Genomic DNA, 20,496 nt, shown 5'->3' on the forward strand with positions numbered 1-20,496 from the left:
TGAGACTTAGCCAAAACCAGGGTATGTCCCGGTCACCGGGCTTCAAACCGTGTGCCTCCTGCAGCAAGGCTTTCCCGCTCAGCGACCCCCACGACAGCTGCCTGAAGTGCTTGGTGGAAGTTCATTGCAAGGAGAAGTGCAAGATTTGCAAGGCTTTCAAACCAAGACTCAAAAGGACAGAGAAATCGGTTTGAAAGCCTTGCTCATGGAGGCAGTGCTACGTCCGGCCTCCGAGCCGACCCGCTCCATCTGGGTGCGGGGTTGGTGCAGAGTGCACTGTTGGCACTGACCACAACTCGGCACTGTGCATCTTCTCCGATACTGAGGAAGAAGCGGAAGCAGCGCTCGGAGTGTGGACACTCCCCTGCACTGTCCAAACAGGTGGGGTCGAGCGTGGAGCCATACTGGGGCCGGACATCCGTTCACCGGAGCCAGCGTTCCTGATCAGGGAGCTACCCCCGACTTGAAGAAGGGGAGGAGCCCCTCTGCACTTGCTGGCGCTGTCAACACCGGAGGCTTTTCAGGCGGCAAGAGCGTTGTTGGCCTTGCCTCCGCCCCGACCTCCACCGAGGGAGAAGGGGCCTGTGTTGCAGGGGAGGCCCGCGTTGGGTCCCTCTGAATAGCTAAGGAGATCTCCAGTGCAGAGAGGAAGATCTCCTGCGGGCCAGTCACCTAGGGTAGAGCACCGCCACTCCCCTAGAAGCTGTTCCAGGTCATGGTCGTCAGGCTGACCTGCGCCGAGATGGGAAACGGAGTCACCCTCCTGATGCTGGTCTCGATTCCTGGCACCGGGAGAAGCCCATTCCAGGAGATGGCACCGGTTGCGGTTGCCTGCTGGGCGCCACTTCACAGATGGATCTCGCCGTTCCTGCTCCCCGGCGTCGAAGAGTTCACTCGCACCAAGGCAGCGCAGAACCCTGTCATCAGAGGCAGACTCGGCACTGAGGAGTTCACCTGCACCAACGCGCTGCTGAACTCGTTTGCCGAAGTCCAATTTGGCACTGAGAGGCAAGCGGCGCTGCAAGTCCTCCATACCCAGGTGTTGCTCCGGAGCATCCAGCTCCTCGGAGCATGGTACTGTGCATTGGCACTGTTCGTGGTGTCGACTCCATTCTTCCGCGATATCAAAATCGGCGGTGTCGAGAAGATGTTCTCTGGAGCGCCTGTGGATCGGAGCACCGCTCCCCCCAGGATCAGTATCACACAGCAGGAACCTCTGAGACTTCTGATGTTGCTCGTCCCCGCTGCTGGAAATGGCGGAAAGAAGGGACTGAGGGGATGTAGGGCCTACCATGGCATGTGCATGGGGCTCCAGGGGCTGCCGGAGCCGGCCCTAAGGGATCTGCTAAGGGGGGAAAAAAGTTCTGGTAACCATGCACGGAGGCATGCATACACCTATAATGGAATGGACATGATCAACACATCTTGAAAAACAGCAGTTACTGGTAAGTAAATCTGTTTTTCATTTTTTACCACTATTCAAAGACACACAAAGATAACAATAGACAACATCACTTACATGTTTCACATAGACCGCAAAGATGTATGTGCCGAGGCAATGAAATTATGGAATTTGTGCATTCACCACAGGAACAACGTCTCAGCTGCTTTCCTATCAGGACTTCAAAACACCATGGCAGACATGTTCAGTAAGAAGTTCTCACAAAGAACATGAGTGGGAAATAGCATGATTCTACACAAAATACTCACGTGTTGGGGATGCTTGAGCATAGATCTTTTTACCACAGTTGGGGAAAGCAAATACCCTCAGTTCTGCTTAAAAGCAGGATAGGGTTGTCGGTATCTGGGGTGTGCCTCCCTTTTCAAATGGGACAGACATTTCTTATACACGTTTCCTCCAATTCTATTAATACCAAGAGTAATACACAAAGGACGAAAAGGCCAGGGTCATTTTGATAACCTCTGTGTCCCAGACAGGCATGGTTCCCTTACCTTTCATGGAGGACAGCATGCCCACCAATCACTCTTGATCCTGTTCCACACTTCCTTTCTCAAAATGCAGACCAGATCCATTACCCAAATCTAGAAATTCTCCATGTGAAAGTATGTTTCTTTGATGGTTTCAAAATGAGTTGTTCTGGAGACGTAAAAGAGATGCTGTTAAATAGCAGAAAACCAACCACGTGTCATGCTTACTTTCACAAATGGAAGAGTTTCTGGATCTGGTGTGACAATAGACTGGTTACAGCTATATCCTCTCCCTCACGGCTGGTGGTGGACTATATCCTGGAACTAAAAACATCAGGACTGTCAAGTTGGCTGAGAGTATATCTCGCAGCCATTAGAGCGTTCCACTACAAGATCGATGGACACGTGCTAGTCACACATCCTGCAACAAAAAGATTTCTTAAAGGTATTTGGAACCTCTACCCTGAAATTCAAAATCCTACACCACCATGGGACTATAACCTAAGTTCTAAGATGCCTTACTGGTTCCCACTTTGAATCCCTAGCAACCTGTTTGCTTGTACATCTTTTATGAAGACTCCTCTTGTGTCCATCACATCCGATTGGAGAATGGGGGAAATAGGTGCTCTCATGGTGTGCCTCCCCATTTACAGTTTTCTTCAAGGATAGTCATTTTTTGACCGTATCCAAAGTTCCTTCCAAAAATAACTTCATCCTTCCATCTGAATCAACCTATTCATCTCCCTCATTCTACCCCAAACCTCATGGGAATAAAAGGAAGACAATGTTCTATATGCTAGATGTTGGGAGAGCATTTCCTTTTTATTTAGAAAGGACCAAACCTTTCAGAAAATCACCGACTATTCCTTTCCATCGCAGAGAGATCTAAAGGATCATTCATATCTTAGCAAAGACTCTTCAAAGGGATTTCTGATTGTATTAAATATTGCTATCTTCAACTTGACTTGCAACCCCTATCGGGGACTCAGAGCCATGCTACAAGATCACTCTCTACCTCTATAGCTTCCTTGAACAACATTCCAATCACAGACGTTTGTAGAGGCAGCGACCTGATTGTCTGTTCACACACTTACAACAATCACTCGACTCAGCATCTTGATGCACTATTGAGTAGGATGCACTATGACTGTTTTTTCATCAGTGAAGAATCCAACTCCGAAATCTCATACTTCCCACATGGGCTACTGCTCTACAGTCACCTAAAGCGGAGCATCCATAAGAACTTGACTCGAAGAAGAGAAGATTACTCATCTTGTGCAATAACTGAGGTTCTTTGAAATGTTTGTCCCTATGGGTGCTCCACTATCTGCCCTCCTCCCCTCTACTTTGGACTTCTTATATACAGGGTCTGTGGTAGAGAAGGAACTGAGGGCAATATCACTGCATAGCGCTATAGAGCGCTGAATGCAGTGCGAGACAGGGAGAGTGTATGTGCGGCCCAAACAGGTACTACTATAAAAAAATCTATGATCCTAGGCATGGGGACGCAGACAAACCTGGAGTGGAACACCTATAGGGGCACACATCTCGAAGAACCTCAGTTACTGCACGGGATGAGTAACTGTCTAATCTTTTTCTTTAGTTGTAACAGCTAATTTAAACCCATCATTTTGTATGTATAGTTGGGATTGTCTTCCAATGTACATTGCTTTGCACTTACCAGCATTGAATTTCATCTGCTACTTTCTTGCCCCCGCGCGCCCCTCCCCCCATTTTATGAGCTCCCTTTGTAACTTTTCACCTTTGGCTTTGGATTAACAGTCTTTGAGTAGTTTTCTCATCTACAAAGTTTGCCACCTCACTGTTTCTCTTTTTCCAGGTAATTTATTATTAAGTTGAACAGCACTGGTCCCAATACAAATACTTGGGGGGTGCCATTATTTACCTCTCTCCATTGCAAAATCTGACCATTTATTCCTATCCTTTCTATTTTTTAACCAATTCCTGATCCATGAAATGACCATCTCTCTTATCCTATGAGTGCTAATTTGCTTAAGAGCCTTTGGTGAGGGACCTTGTCAAAGGCTTTTTGAAAGTCCAAGTACAGTGTATCCACTTGATCACTCTTGTCCACATGTGTGTTGGCACCCTCAATAAATTGATGGTGAGGCATGATTTCCCTTTACAAAAGTCGTGTTGACTCTTTCAATATATTGTTTTATCCAAGTCCGATAATTCTGTTTTGTTCTATAGTTTCAACCAGTTTGCCTGATGTCGAAGTTTATGTTTACTAGTCTGTAATCCAGGTTAGACTCTGGTGCCCTTTTGAAAAGAGGTGCTCTCAATTCCCTCTATTATAATAATAATAGTGGTGGTGTTCTCTCCATCCAGTAGATTGTTCTATTTAAAAAAAAAAGACCAATTCTCCCTATTATACTGTGTACTGTTTATAATAAAAAAAAAATTGGAATCACGCTTTTTTCCCTCTCAGTACTTTAATCATGTTATGGAATGAGTTTGGGCTTACTGTATGGCAGTTGGTCTGATTGTTTTTTTTTTTTTGCAGACAGCTGGTGTTTCTGTATTCATGTAGGACTTTTCAACAATAATTGGCAACTTTGTAAATTCATTAATAATTTTCTTAACCTGAGATGCATATCACCTATATCCATTGAGTAGTATTTATTAATTTAAAAATATTCCCTGATCTTCTAAACAATTCTATTGAAAATGGTCTTCTTTATTGTAAACATTATAGGGCCCCCCACATTTTTATGAAAGTTCTCTTTCAAATTATTTTTTAATTTAAATATTCTCTAGGAGTTGTGAAAATGCAAGTCTCAACAACATTATTTTAGTATATGAAATCCAGAAAATGAATTACTCTAAGTGAAAATGACTGAAGTTTCTTTACAAAGCTGAGTGAGTTTAAAAAAGTAGGTATACTATGAATGGTAAAACTTAATTGTCTTCTCAATTTTGAGGTTTTAACAAGATTTAAAAAAAATTCCTACTTGAAGTATTACTGAGATGAACTTGTGCTTAAATTTCTTTGTAAAAAAAACTATAAAAACTTTTGACTAAGTATTTAAAATAACGTTTATTTCTTGGTGGTTCTTATGATGCAATGGAGCATGCTTCCATGTAAAAATACATGTTCTTAATTGCTACAGTTTAAGTATTGAATAATATATTTTAAAATTACTCATTGTTTAAAAACAGTAATCTTTTAACTTCCTTCAGTTTTAGGTGGACTTCTTGCTAAAAGAATCTGAAACATTACAAGAAAGAGAAATTCAGTTTTATAACTGATTGGAAGAGGAAGGTCATCTTATGTGTTAAAAAATTAATGGTCTTTGTAGATTAAAGTCAGTATGAATATCTGAGGCATTGGGTAAATTGGGAAGGACTCAGTTTGTTAGTGATACTGTACAATATCACAGCCTATGATTAAAATGCTGCTTTTAGATTTACTATAATAGTTTATTTTTTGTGTGTGAAGAGACTTAATCTAATTCCGTTTTAAAAAAATATAAAGTAATTGTCATGAAAAGCTCTGTCATGAAATGGTAGGTTGGATTAAGTGTCTAGAGTTTTTTCCAGAATAGTTTTATTCAAATAAGCTATGTGCATGCATATATATATATATATATATATATATACACACACATAAAATTGTTGGGCATTATTAATAGTGTTCAGTCTGAGGAGTAAAGATGACTTGTGGGGTAAATAAGTGTTCATAGAAGAAATGTAAGTCTATAATATCTTGTGGTTTGCATGCAGCAGAAAAATGTTAATGTGTTCCCTTTACAGAGTAACTGCAGTTTGATTAAAACAAACAAACAAAAAAAAGACTCAAACTTTAATGGCTTGTCAAAATAACATACCAAATTTAAGAATAAGCCAGGTTGGTAGTCAAAATATAGTAAATCAGTTAAGCTTACTTTTATATCCATAACTTCATGATTTTGGACTCATGAATGTCAGATGTAAAAGATGAAATATTTGCCTTAACTTTGAAAATAGTTTTAGATTAATGTTAAATCTTTTATGTATGTACTTGTCATGTAATATGGCCATATTTCCAAAGAGACCCAGATTAGACACAGTTATGTGGGGAGGAGTTTGATCTAGAAATACACTGTTTCTAGTAAACATATATTTGTACTCTTGCTCTGAAGTATCTGCAATATTTCTGAAAGTTTTGAATGGCTCTTTTGATCTGTTATGTAACAGAGTATGTAGGGCATGCACCTAAAAAGTGTGCTATTACACTCTTGCCATGGTGCTTCAATGAGTTAACTTGCATATAGAAAGCCTATTGCTCTTCCCATTCCCCATAACAATCTGCTTTCCTGTCTTTCCTTGGATTGTGAGCTCCTCAAAGCAGGGACTGTTGCTTTTGAATCTTTTGGAAAGTTCTTAGCACATATTAGATGCTACTGCTGAACTTAATACGATTTCTTATAAAACTGATACTTTTCAGAGTTGAACATCTTGACTTTTTAATATATTGGATCGTTATTTACAATGCTACCTATGTTTTTGCATGGCACCCATTTTCATAAGAACATAAGGCCTATTTGTATGCCTGTTTGGCAGTAGTACATTAAGTAGCAAAGGTGGGCCTTGACTTTTTTTTTTTTTGAGACATTTACTAGCTAAAAGATTAAATATATTAACCACAGTTGTTTTTGAGCGGTGAGCAGTAAGGTGCAGTAACAGTGATATGTTGAGAGCTCCATCTCCAAGTAATAGTAAGGCAATGATTCCCAGGGTGCTGTCCCTGGACCCAGCTTAAGAGCTCTCATAATGGTTTTAGGCTTGGCAGGTGTTGGGTAAAATTGATGCTTTCCTCCTACTGTCCCCATCAGTTATCTGGTTATGGAAAGGGAGAGGGTGTTTCTTTTGTAATCTTTCTGAATATCAGTCTGCTCTTCTTCCCCTCCAATAATTGTGCAAGAAACCAGAGAGCATTGTAAAAACGTGACATGATTACATTTTAAAATCAATAGCAGCTTTGTCAAAACCCAAAATTTCAGCCAATAAATTTTTTCCATAAACTTACTTTGAAATATTACTTGAGTTAATGTTATTTACTTGAGACACTTTCTACAGCAAAATTGTGATCTTCAGGAAATACTCCATGCACAGTACGTACCTACTGTTGGTTGTTAGTGTTAAATCATTTATTATTTCCATATTGCATATTTTAAATGCTTTAAGGTTTTATTTTCAATCTTGATCTTTTAAAAAAAAAAAAAAACCAACCTTTTTCTCTATTGCAGCATTATCTGCATACCAGAGGTACTACAGTTTACAATCTGACTACTGGAAGGTTTGTACATATTTACTTTTTTCTAATTGTCTTCTAAATGTTTCGATTTCTAAAGTGGGTTAATGTGGGTATAAATTTGCAGCATCTATCTGTTTTTTGCCATGTGACGTTCATATTAATGGAAATGTTCCCCCTTCTGCACATACAATTTGTCTGTTAAAAATAGAAACAAACGTTTTCCTCAGTTCACTTTTTTAGCTAACACTCCCAAAAACTGGTCATGTCTTGTGGAGTTTTGTTTTGATTACCCTTACTGCAATTTTTCATAAATAAGCCCTGTTAAATATTTGGCCAGGTTTGAATATTGAGCGAACTGCAATCACATAAAAGCTTCTGTGCAAGTTTTGGACTTAACCCAAGGGTTGCTTTCCTGATACACTTTTGATTTCCACAGTGACCAAATTATTATTTGAAGTACTTTCGGTATTGTATTAGAATTCACTTAGACCATGAACAAATGAAGTGTCTTTTATGCATACTCTTAAAAAAAAATTCACACATGTATCTATATTAATAATGGTATCTGTAACAAGTGTTTAGCAAGATTGTAAAGATCAAAAATTCTTTATCTGACAATGAGTATAGAAATCAATGTTGTACATGGTTTTATTTTCATATGGCAGAATTCTACAGCACTGATTAAGCCCCCAGTTCAGGAAAATGCTTAAGTCCATCTCAATTCAGAAAAGTACTTAAGCATGACACACAATTAGTCACAGGCTCAAAGTGCTTTTGTGAATAGGGATGCTTTCCTGAATTGAGCCGTAAGTGTACTGATGTTGATGGATAGCTTTATATCAATTTTCTGTGGTCTTTGAGTAGCATGTGAAATCAATGTACTCTGACAAATTCTGTTCCATCCATGGAGCCTTGTCTGTAGTTGGATAAAATATGTTTCGTTGCACTTGCGTGTGGAGGAAAGGACAGGATTTGAGGATACTGAGTGGATTGATTGTGTGCTAGCTCCAGAGGGGCTCCCTCCATGCAGGCATGCAAAAGGAATTTGAATGAGGAAAGACTTGGTTCTACATGGGTTTACTGGTCACTTCCTCTTTTGGGCATGTGAGGACTAGGTGGCAGGGGCTATTCCAGTTCAGTAGCTGGGCTGTCCTCAGAGGCTCCACTGCTACACAGCCACCTGAGGGTTGTTCTCTGAGGAGAGGTTTTGGAGCTGAGGTCATTCTTGAGAACTGATAGCAGTTGAATTTAAAAAGAGGTAACTGTGTGTTTGTTTTTTAAATTATTATGCTATACCTAATCTTTGAGATTCATGGTAACCTGTAGGTTAAGTAAATCACAGTGCGGGGACAATTGGTTAATTATCAAGAAATCTATTCTAACTGTCTCTATATAGTAGGCATCCTTTCTATGTTAAGCATCTCAGAGCATTTTGTGATTTTTGGAACACTTGTCCAGCTGACGTTTTAACCGCTCACTTCAGAAGAGATGCTGGATTATGCAGTAGACTTTTTCACTGTCATGTTGGAGTGCAGAGTGAGTTGTTTGGTTTTGTTGGGCGTATTGGATCTTAAACTTAACTTTAAAAGTATCCATGTGAAATTAAAACCAATATGTTTAGAGGAAATAATTCACTTGATTATTCCACAGTCCAAGAGATTTTGATGTTAAACATAGACTATATTTATTTTACTAATCTTTTAAAAATTTTATATTTGTACTGAGTTAATATCTTACTGTTTTTCTCAATTGACCTCTTCACATTCCCACTCTTGGGATGCACCAAAGTCCTACCTGCATAGTCTGCACATCCCAAGAGTGGGACCCATGCGGAGGTTGTTTCAGAAAATGCTGGTTACAGATAAGTAACCTTCATTTTGGTATTACAAGAACAGTGTGTCTAGTACAAAATGGCCAGTTTTGCTGCTGCTTAGTCCCATCCAAATGGGACATTATTCTATATTATGCTGTTACTGCACATTATATAGTTATAATGGGGATTTTCTTGGGATTTTCTTAATTCTGCTCCTTTTTTTTTGAGGAGTCTAAAACTTTCTAGGGTGGGACTACCTCTGTTCCTTAACGTGCATTTTGTAAAATATCTTGTTTTGGTTACAATGTCTGATTCAAAGAAAAATTGTGCAACAAAACCATAGGAAGTTCGACATTCAGAAGATTGTTTCCAATGCATGTTAAGTGACAATATTATAACTTGTCTTATACTTTGTAATTAAGTATTTCATGGAGAGAAATTAATTGTTAAACAGTTAGCAAAAGTAATCAAAAGTTGAAATGCTTTTAGTTTAATTCTTTCAAGGATAAGTATCACCAGTTAAATTACCAAAACCAGAAAAGTTTTGTGAAGGGCTGGCACGAAAAAGCTTATTATATCCATGCCATGCAAAAGGCCCCATCTATATAATAAGATTCCCAGGATTGTCACTCGGAGGCTTATAATGTGTCTCAGTTGAATCGATGAAACAGCTACAAGCAGGGTTGATATCTTTTTATTTAGAATATCACCAGATAGGGGTTTGCCATCTGTTACCATCCAGTGTTTAAGTTCTTAGCCATTTTGACTTTACAGAGTACACCTGTGCAATAGCACAGGCTTTCAGTTGCAATAGGGAATGTATCCTAGACAATTGTGATATCAGATGCTACTCAACCAGTCACCTTATTCTACATTTAACTTACATACAACACTTTCATTGGTTGTATGAAGGAAACTATATAGATGGTGAATTATTTGGCTCAGCTACTATAGTTCTCACTATACCAGCTTTCAGCCGCTGCTATGAGAATATTTAGAAGTTTCTGTACTTGAGTGTCAACGTATCAAATGCCAGATGTTAGTGTTAGATGTAGGTTTCAAATTGCACCAGTGCAAAATCTGCTGTACACTAGTGCAGTGAATCTACAATGAGTTTATATCTGTGTAGGTATTGTATTGTTCAAACAAGAGTGTTACTTAAGATAGTATTCTACTGTTTCTCATTTAATATATAAATATAACACATACACAGGTAGATTGCTGGCCTTGATTATATTTGAGACCTCCTGACAGGCTGTGTTTAATCAGATGTAAGCTGCTGTTCACGGGTTTTCACCATTGTGTCTAAGTCAGCAAGTGATTATTCTTTTGCTGTGGCATGGGCATTCAAACCACAGTTTTATCTAATTTTGTCATTTCACTTTTGAGAACATCATAACACTTTTTTTCCCTTCCCAAAAGTATTTTTAGAATTACTAATGTTGGCCCTTATTTTCCATTAATTTTCCTTTCAGGCTTTCTTACAACAAAACATGATTTTTTTATTTGTTTTTATTCGCTTGTAAAATGTTCAGTGCTGTTTCTAAGGGGATGGTGGAATGCTGCATAAACTCATTTATACATAGTTCTTCATTGGATAAAGCAGCACTGGCAATCTGTTAATTTTAAAGTGATAATACCCTGAATATTTTGAGTATAAAAAGTCAAAGGCGGAGTTTTAGTGGCTTTAGTTTGCTTTTAAAATCACAATTTCTATTTTGATGAATAGTTAAAAATCAAATTATCCATTTTTACTGTTACATAAAAGTGAAGCCTGAAAAACATAAATTTTAAGCTGAGTCACTGGACAAGGCATTGTTTGTTACTCAGCAGTAACAGAGTGGATAAAAATGGTTGATTTAAAAAAAATAATTTAAATCAATAGGTTTGTTTTTAAAAGACAAAATTATTTAAAATTTGAAAATTACACCCTATCTTAAGGCATAAATTCACTATAACCTACAAAAATCATTTACCTTTAATAAATATATATAAGCAGCACATGTTTGTGGCCAAAGTTTTAAAAAAGGCAGTCCACTGAATGGTGGAAGTCACTGGCGAAGCACCTGGAACCACAGTTTATGGCACTGCTAAACAAGCTTTTGACAACAATAGCCTCTTCTTTTTTGAGTGCTTGCTCATGTCGATTCCATTCTAGGTGTGTGCGCAGTTACCAGAATTTTTTTCCCCTTAGCAGTACCTGTAGGTTCGGCTCCGGCGCCCCCTGGAGCCCTGCACACATAATGTGCTATATGAGGTGCTTCCAACCCTACGCCCCTTCAGTTCCTTCTTTCCGCCATTGACGGTTGCTGGAACCTTTCTTCTGCTTGCTACCGCAAGTGCTTCAGTTCCCCTGTTAGAGATTAGGTTAATTAGGTACTTCTTTGTTAGTTAAGTACTGTAGTTAGTTAGCCAGATAGTGTTAGTCCTGCTAGGGACTTCTGTTTGGGAGTGGAGTATACCCCGCTCTCCGGCCTTTAAACCCTGCAGTTTGCAACAAATCCTTCCTGCTTAGCGACCCCCACGACAGTTGCTTAAAGTGTTTGGGGGAATTGCACAGGAAGAATAAGTGCAGGATTTGCAAGGGTTCTGGCTGAGGACTCAGAAAGAAATGGAGATCCACCTGAAGGCCCTTCTCATGGAAGCGGTGCTGAGATCGGCCTCTGAGCTGCCACGGTCTGCCTTGGTGCCAAGTACATCGTCATCGGTGCAGAGTGCCCTGCCGGCACCGGAAACATCGTGGCACTGCCCTTCTTCACCACCAACGAGGCAGAAGAAGCAGCACCCGGACAAGGACCATTCTCCTGCACCGAAAAAGACCAGGGATATGGGGTTGAGTGCAGGCCCCCTACATTGGCCCAGCCAGCTGTGCCGGGGCACTCAGAGCAGGACCTATCCTTCAGGGCACTGAGCCCTCCGAGGGAGCCACTCCCAACTCCGGGAAGTGGAAGGGGGATCCTCCAGCTCATGTACCGTGAATGCTGGAGGCACTTCAAAGAGAGAGAAACCTGGTGGCTCTCCCCTTGCTACCCACTCCTAATTCTACTCTGACACTGGGAAGAGAGAAGGCTCCGATTTCAAAGGGGAAGCCCACAGTGGGACCTCTCGTTGGCTGCACCCATCACCAGAGCCCTGGGATGCGTCTCCGAGGAGATGGTCTCTGCCATTGAGACACAGATCCCTAGGGTTGTGATCCCTGTTGCTGGCACTGGATTGATCGCTGACAACTGAGCGGCACAGCACAAGGTCTCTGGGTCAAAGGTGGTCTCCAGTGAAGGAGCATGGCTGATCTTGATCTCCCGCATGGAGGAGCTCAACAGGTTGTAATGCCTATAGAAGGAGAGACAGGGATAGGAGTTTCAGAAGGCGCCGACCGGCCCTGTCGTCATCCTCAGCCCATCAACCGGGCCCCTCCCGGTGCTCCAGCGAGCAGTGCCAGCTGTTTTGATGGTGTGCCTGAGGACGGCTTTCCAGTTTACAGTCAGGATCCTCCTTCCCTGCAGTTCCTGAACTGCCTCACCCTCTTCCTTCCCAAGTGGGCTCCTATTATGTTGGACTGTTGGGTCCTTGGGCTCATTGCAGCAGGCTACACCCTACAGTTTTCTTCTCCTCCCTCTCCCCACAGCCCTCTTCCCTGTCCCTCTTCAGAGACCCCTCTCATGAGCAACTCCTCGTGCAAGAGATGGAGAGTCTTCTCAAGCTGGGGGCTGTAGAGGAGGTTCCACTGGATATGAGGGGAAAGGGGTTCTATTCCTGGTACTGCCTCATTCCCCAAGGCAAAAGGGGACCTCAGACCCATTTTAGTCCTGCGCAGTTTGAACAAGTACCTCAAAAGGCTCAAGTTCCGCATTGTCTCCCTAGCCTCCATTATCCCCTCCCTGGATCCAGGAGACTGGTATGCTGCCCTTGGTCTGAAGGACACACATTTTCATATTGCAGTATTTCCCAGGCACAGACAATTTCTCTGACTTGTAGTGGGTCATTCCCATTTCTAATTTATAGCCCACCCGTTTGGCCTGTCTTCTGCCCCATGGGTATTTATAAAGTGCAAGGTGGTCGTAGCCACACCTCTCAGATGACAAGGAGTGCACGTTTATCCATATCTGGACCACTGGCTGATCAAGGGCAGGTCCCAATCTCTGGTTCAGAGACCAGTCTCAACCTGGTGCAGGCTGCCTGACATCGCATAGGCCTGCTAGTGAACGAGCAGAAATCCTCGCTAGTGCAGAGAATAGAATTCATTGGAGCTGTTCTTGACTCCACACAAGCCAGAGCTTTTCTGCTGCAGCCTCAGTTCAAAGCCATCTTGAGCCTTACCATGCGCCTTTGTGCATCCCCTGACAACAGTCTGGACTTGCCTGCAGCTGATGAGCCACATGGCAGTCTGCACATACGTGGTACGCCACGTTCATCTAAGACTCAGACCGCTCCAGTCGCGGCTGGCCTTGGTATACGCCCCAAGGAGACACTCCTTGGACAGAGTGGTCACCATGCCTCCACAGTCCTTAAGTTGGTGGTTAAATCCCCAGTCAGCCATGTGAGAGATTCCCTTTGAAGAACTGGTTTCCTTGGTCACCCTGATATTGGACTCTTTGGACTTGGGGTGGGGGGCACATATCAGTTCCAATCACAGTACCCAAAGGATCTGGTTGGAGAGGGACCGAGGGTTGCACATAAACATCAGGGAGCTCAGGGTGAAACAGTTGGCATATGGGGTGTTCCTCCCCCTTTTGGTGGGCAAGGTGGTCCAGGTTTTGGCAGACAACATGGCTGCGATGTATTACATCAATAAACAGGGCGGAACCCGCTCCCCAGTCCTGTGCCAGGAGGCAGTGCATCTGTGGGACTTCGCAATAAGACACAGTATACATCTGGTAGCTTCCCCCCATCCCAGTATCAGGAACGCCACAGCAGACCACCTCAGCAGGTCTTTCTTGCCCTGCCACGAACTGTCACTCCACCCAAAGGTGGTCGACATGCGTTTCCAAAAGTGGGGGTTTTCCCATGTGGACCTTTTTGCTTCCGAACTGAACAAGAAGTGCCATAAGTTCTGCTCCATTCACCGACCCGACAGGGGCACTGTCCAGTGCCCTTCTTCCATGGTCAGGGGCCCTTATGTACACCTTTCCACCCATACCTCTGATTTACCTGTTGAAGATCAAGAGGGACAAGGTAGATGTCATCCTGATAGCACCCACCTGGCCGCGGCAGCACTGGTTCACAACGCTGTTGGAGCTGTCAATTCCCCCCCCCTTCCCCCCAATTAGAGTTGCTATGTTGGCACAATCTCTTCTCAGGACCAGGGGCAGCTGTTGCATCAGGGCCTGGAGTCTCTGCACCTGATAGTGTGGAGGCTGAGTCGCTAAATGCAAGCCTGTTCTTCTCAGGTGCAACAAATTCTAATGGGTAGCAGGAAACCCTCCACTAGAACATCGTACCTGGCTAACTGGACATGATTTACCTGCTGAGCATTCATTCAGAGTCTCGGCCCAGCAGGCTTCAATGCAAACTGTTTTGGACTACCTGTTACACCTTAAGCTGCAACATCTGGTGGCTATTTCTGCCTTTCACACTCCAATTCAAGGGAAGTCTGTTTTTTCCTATTACATGGCAGTTAGGTTCCTGAAGGGCATAGAGAGGCTCTACTCTCAGGTTAGGGATCCATTACCTCCTTGGGACCTAAATCTGGTTCTCTCCAAGCTCACGGGAGCCGCATTTGAGCCCTTGGCATCCTGCAACTTGTTGCTGTCCTGGAAGGTGGCCTTCCTGGTAGCAATCACTTTGGCTAGAAGGGTATCTGAGATTAGGGCATTTACATCATAGCCACCTTATACAGTCTTTTATAAGGATAAGGTCCAACTGCGGCCTCACCTGGCCTTCTTGTCCAGGTACTGTCTCAATTTCATTTTAATCAAGGTATTTTCCTTCCTGTTTTCTTTCTGGAGCCCCATGCTTCAGAAGAGGAACAACGATGGCACACGTTCGATGTACAAAGGGCCCTTAGCGTTTTACATTGAATGGATGAAATTGTTCCGTAAGTCCACGCAGCTTTTTGTGGCAGTAGTGGATAGGATGAAAGGCTCACCTGTTATGGCTCAGCAGATCTCCTCGTGGATGACATCCTGCGTTAAGTTCTGCAACGAGTAGGCGAAGGTCCCTCTTCTGGGGATTGTCACAGCCCATTCTACCAGAGCGCAGGCCTTGTCATCAGTGTCTCTGGCACAGTAGCCCATTGAGGACATATGCAAAGCTGCTACCAGGTTGTTGGTGCACACTTTCACCTCCCACTACGCTGTTGTCCAGCAGGCATGGGAAAACACCAGCTTCGGCAAAACAGTGCTGCAAATGGCTCGCTGATAAACTCCAAACCCACCTCCAAGGTATTGCTTGTGAGTCACCTAGAATGGAATCAACATGAGCAAGCACTCGAAGAAGAAAAGATGATTACTTACCTTGTAACTGTTGTTCTTTGAGATGTGTTGCCTCTGTCCAGTCCATGATCCGCCCCCCCGTTCCCACAGTTGGAATTGACGGCAAGAAGGAACTGAGGGGACATAGGGCTGGTGGCACCTCCTATACTGCAGCATGTGCACTGGGCTCCAGGCGGTGCCAGAGCTGGTCCTATAGGTACTGCTAAGGGGGGGGGATTCTGGTAACTGCATTGAGGTGTGCACACACTTAGAATGGAATGGACATGAGCAACACATCTCGAAGAACAGTTATTTACCTTGTAACTGTCTTTTCTGGAGTTGCAGAAAATACTTTCTTCATTTGTTTGTTCAACAAGTTTAGTTCAATGACTAGTTCATTCAAAGTTAAGAAACCAATTGAGAATTGAAAAGGTGGAACAAGTTATTCTTTTCCCAGTTCATAAATAAAAAATAAGTGTGAGAGGATGAGATGTTTCTAAAATGATGAAGAACATGGTGACCAGAAACAATAAGTTCTATTAATTAACCATAGATAATTCTTTGTTTAATAAAGCAGTTAATTTTAAATGTGAAACACATTTGACAAACTTTTCTATTATGTATCCAGCACACTTAAGATCATTTTATTTAACTAATTAAAAAAAATGAAATGCTTTTTCTGTGCATTTTTAATTGAATTCCAAGTTCCACCCAAATTTGTTTGACACAAATCATGAGTGAAAAATAAATCATCTAGTAAACAAGAAATGCATCATACACCATTTTCTAACATAATGAACCAATTGAGATTCTTAATTTATTTTATTACTAGACAGAAATGGTAGAATTGTCAGTAATAATGCAGACAAGGCACAGATGTTGAATAAATATTTGTATATTGTGAGAAGAAACTTAAGATGTAGCAATCGGGGGGGGGGGGGGGGCAACTAGTTTATTGTGCAGAATGTATGATTACCTCTGTTGTGGGTAGGTGATGTATGTGTGCATTCAGTGCTAGCAACTCCTGGCCCTTAGAGATGGAATACAGGGTCTTAAGACCAAAGTGGCTGAACTGGAGGAGCTAAAAGGAGATGGGGTGTACATTGATGAGACTTTCTGGGACACAGTAGAGCAGTCCCATCCCCTGTCTGACAACCTCTATGCTGTTGTGGAGGATAAAAGTCTCTGGGTAGGAGAACATCAAGCTGGAGCAGCAGGAGGCAATCCCATAGTTGGGACCTGCCCCATAATGATGTGGTATCCTCTCATATTGAGGATACCCCTTTGTGGGAGGGAACCTGAGCTATTAGGAAGAGACAAGTGATGATGGGAGACTTGATTATTAGAAATATATAGATGGGTTTGTGATGACCAGAAGAATTGTATGGTGAATAGTCTGCTGGATATTAAGGTGCGGACCTCTTGAGATATGTAGGTAGAGGCTATGGTACATATTAGGTGCCAGTGACATAGGGAAAAGTAGGAGACAGGTCCTGGAAGGCAAATTTAGGCTGTGAAGAAAGAGCTAAAAACCTAGGACCTTCATGGTAGCATTATCTGAACTGCTTCCAGTTACATATGCAGGACCGGTTAGACAGGCAGAATTTCAAGGTCTCAATGCGTGGATGAGACAGTAGTTGTTGGAGGAAGAATTTAAGTTTATTAAGAACTGGGGAACCTTTTGGGAAAGGATGAACCTATATAGGAAGGAAGGGCTCTGCGTGAACCAAAATGGAACCAGGTTGTTGGCATGTAAAATTAAAAAGGTCATAGAGGAGTTTTTAAACTAAAGGCTGGGGGAAAGCTGACAGGTGCAGGGGAGCACATGGTTCAGAAAGACACGTCCCTTAATGGAAGATTTATTAAAGAGGATACGCTGTATCCTAGTAAAGAGGAGAGGATGGAGATAAAATACAAGGAGAAACTGAGAGAAATCGTAAAAAGAAAGTCATTCAATTACAACACATGAAAGCTGTCAGCTAAATATTAACAAATGTTATAAGTGTTTTTATAAAGATGCTAGTTGTCTAAATACTAAGATGGGTGAAATTGAGTGCCTGATATTAAATAGGCATCATGGTAACTTGGTGGAACGATGATAATCAATGGGACATAGTAATACCACAGTATAAAATATATAGAAATGACAGAGTGGGTTGCGCTGGTGGGGGAGTGGCACTGTATGTGAAAGAGAACATAGACTCAAATACAGTAGAACCCCGTTTATTTGATTTACTTGGGAGTAGGGCCAGATTGGATCATCAAAAATTCGGATAATCAGAGAATGGCAAAGTGGAAGGCTGCAGTGCCATCTAGTGGCCACAGGAGAGATCACTCGCTTCTGGATATGCGTGCGCTGGTTGTTCGGTGAATATGGAGAGCCGGATAATGGAAGGTCGGATAAACGGAATTCTACTGTATAATAAAAACCTTAAATGAATCACAGTACCACAGAATCTCTATTGATAGAAATTCATGCTTGTATGAATAAGAGTAAAGCAGCAGGAATATACTACCAACCACCTGAACATCATGGTGATTGTGAAATGATTGTGGAGATTAGAGAGGCTACAAAAACAGAAGACCCAATAATGGGGAATTCAACTATCCCCTTATTGACTGGGAAATTGTCACCTGAGGATAGGATGCAGAGATAAAATTTTTCTAGACATCATTAATTATGGCTTCTTGAAGCAGCTACTCCTGGAGTCCACAACAGGAGAGGCAGTTCTTGATTTAGTTCTAAGTGGAGCACAGTATCTGTTCCAAGATGTGAATATAGCTGAACCACTCAGTAATAGCAACCATAATATAATTAAATTTAACATCCTTGGAGGTGGGGGATACCAAAGAAACTCACCACAGTAGCATTTAACTATAAAAAGGGAAACTACATAAAATGAGGAAGATAAGTGGAAATGCAAAGGAACAGTCACAAGAATGAAATGCTTGCAAGCTGCATGGAAGCTTTTTAAAAACAACATCCTGGAGGCTCAGACTAAATGTATACCCTAAATAAAACAAAGCAAAAGGAGTAAGAGGACCAAAAAAATTGCTGTGGCTGAACAGCAGAATAAGTGGTCATTAGAGACAAAAAGTACATCCTTTAAAAATTGGGATTCAACTCCTACTGAGGAAAATAGAAAGAAGCATGAACTCTGGCAAGTCAAGTATAAAAGTATAATTAGGCAGGCCAAAAAAGAATTTGAAGAGTAGCTAACAAAGGTCAACAAACTAACAACAAAACTTTAAAAAAGTACACCAAGCAGGAAACCTGCCAAATAGTCAGTGGACATTCTAGGTGTGAAAGGAGCACTCAAGGAAGACAAGGCTGCTCTGGAGAAGTTAAATGAATTCTTTGCATTGGTCTTCACTGCAGAGGATGTGAGGGAGATTTTTAGGTGATAAATCTGAGGAACTGTCCTAGATTGAGGTGTCAGTAGAGGTGATTTTAGAACAAATTGATAAATTAAACAATAAGTCACCAGGAGCAGATGGCATTCATTCAAGAATTAAGAAGGAACTCAACTGTGGAATTGCAGAACTATCACTTTAATTAGTCTCTGCACCAGGTGAATGGAAGATAGGTAATGGGATGCCAATTTTTAAGGTCTCCAGAGCCATCCTGGCAATTACAGGCCGTTAAGCCTAACCTCAGTATCCAGCAAATTGGTTGAAACTATAATTTAAAAAAACCAGAATGATCAGATACATGGACAAACACGATACATTGATGAAGAGTCCAAATGGTTTTTGTAAAGGGAAATCATGACTCATCAGTCTCTTAGAATTTTTGGGGGGCGTCAACAAGCATATGGATAAGAGTGATCCAGTGGCTATGGTGTAGATGGATTTTCAGAAAGCCTTTGGTGAGATCCCTCATGAAGGGCTCTTAAGCAAAGTAAGTCGTCATGGGATAAGAGGGGGTCCTCTCTTGGATCAGTAATTGGTTAATAGTTAGGAAACAAAGGGTAGGAATAGTCAGTCAGTTTTCAGAATGGAGAGAGGTAAACAGTAGTGGCCCCAAGAGGTCTGTACTGGAACTAGTACTGTTCAACATATTCATAAACGATCTGGAAAAAGCGGTAAACAGTGAGATGGCAAAATTTGCAGATGATACAAAACTATTTAAGATAACTAAGGTCAAAGCAGACTGAAGAGTTACAAAGGGATTTCACAAAACTGTGTGACTGGGGAACAAAATGTCTGAAATTTAATGTTGATAAATGCAAAGTAATGCACATTGGATAATATAATCTCAACTATACATATAGAATGTTGGGTTCCAAATTAGCTGTCACCACTAAAGAAAGAAGTCTTGCAGTCATTGTGGATAGTTCTCTGAAAACATCTGCTCAGTGTTCAACGGCATTCAAAAAAGCCAATGTTCAGAGCCATTGGGAAATGGATAGATAACAGAAGATATCATGCCACTATATAAATCCCTGGAAAACCCAGACTTTATTGTGTTTAATTCTGTTTGCCTACTCTCAAAAAAAGACATATTGGAATTGGAGAAGTTACAGAGAGGCAACAAAGATGATTGGGGTATGAAACAGCTTCCATATGAGGAGAGAGTAAAAAGAGTGGGACTGTTCATTTTAGAAAAGTGATTGCTAAGGGGAGATATGATAGAAATATGTAAAATCATAAATGGTGTGGAGAAAGCAAATAGGGAAGTGTTATTTACCCCTTCATGTAACACAAGAAGTAGGGGTCACCCAAGAAATTAATAGGCAGCAGGTTTAAATCAAACAAAAGGAAGTACTTTTTCCACATGATGTTTAGTCAACATGTGGCACTTGTTGCCGGGGATGTTGTTGAGGCCAAAAATATAACTGGATTAAAAAAATAACCAGATAAGTTTATGGAGGATAGGTCCATCAATGTCTATTAACTAAGATGGTCGGGGGGGACAACCCTGTGCTCTGGTTGTCCCTAAGTCTGACTGCTATAAACTGGGACTGGTCTGACTGGGTGTGGCTCACCCATAAATTTTCCGTGTTCCATTTTTCATCTGAAGCATCTGACGCAGGCCACTGTCTGAAGACAGGATAATGGACGATTGGTCTGACCTAGTTTGG

At 41.7% G+C, this 20,496-nt stretch overlaps 1 protein-coding gene across 3 annotated transcripts in view; it reads left to right on the forward strand.

Moving 5' to 3' along the window:
• The window catches only part of KDM6A (lysine demethylase 6A), a 291,991-nt gene that overhangs the window by 61,125 nt on the left and 210,370 nt on the right, over positions 1-20,496 (forward strand). For all 3 annotated transcript variants that reach the window (XM_067545160.1, XM_067545157.1, XM_067545159.1), the window contains exon 4: positions 7,182-7,231. In XM_067545160.1, coding sequence (XP_067401261.1) covers positions 7,182-7,231 — 50 coding nt within the window. The remainder of the gene's footprint in view (positions 1-7,181; positions 7,232-20,496) is intronic.

Source organism: Emydura macquarii, unplaced genomic scaffold (assembly GCF_026122565.2).
Source record: "Emydura macquarii macquarii isolate MOO-44397 ecotype Brisbane River unplaced genomic scaffold, CSIRO-AGI_Emac_v2 contig_1043, whole genome shotgun sequence".
Taxonomy (NCBI): Eukaryota; Metazoa; Chordata; order Testudines; family Chelidae; genus Emydura; species Emydura macquarii.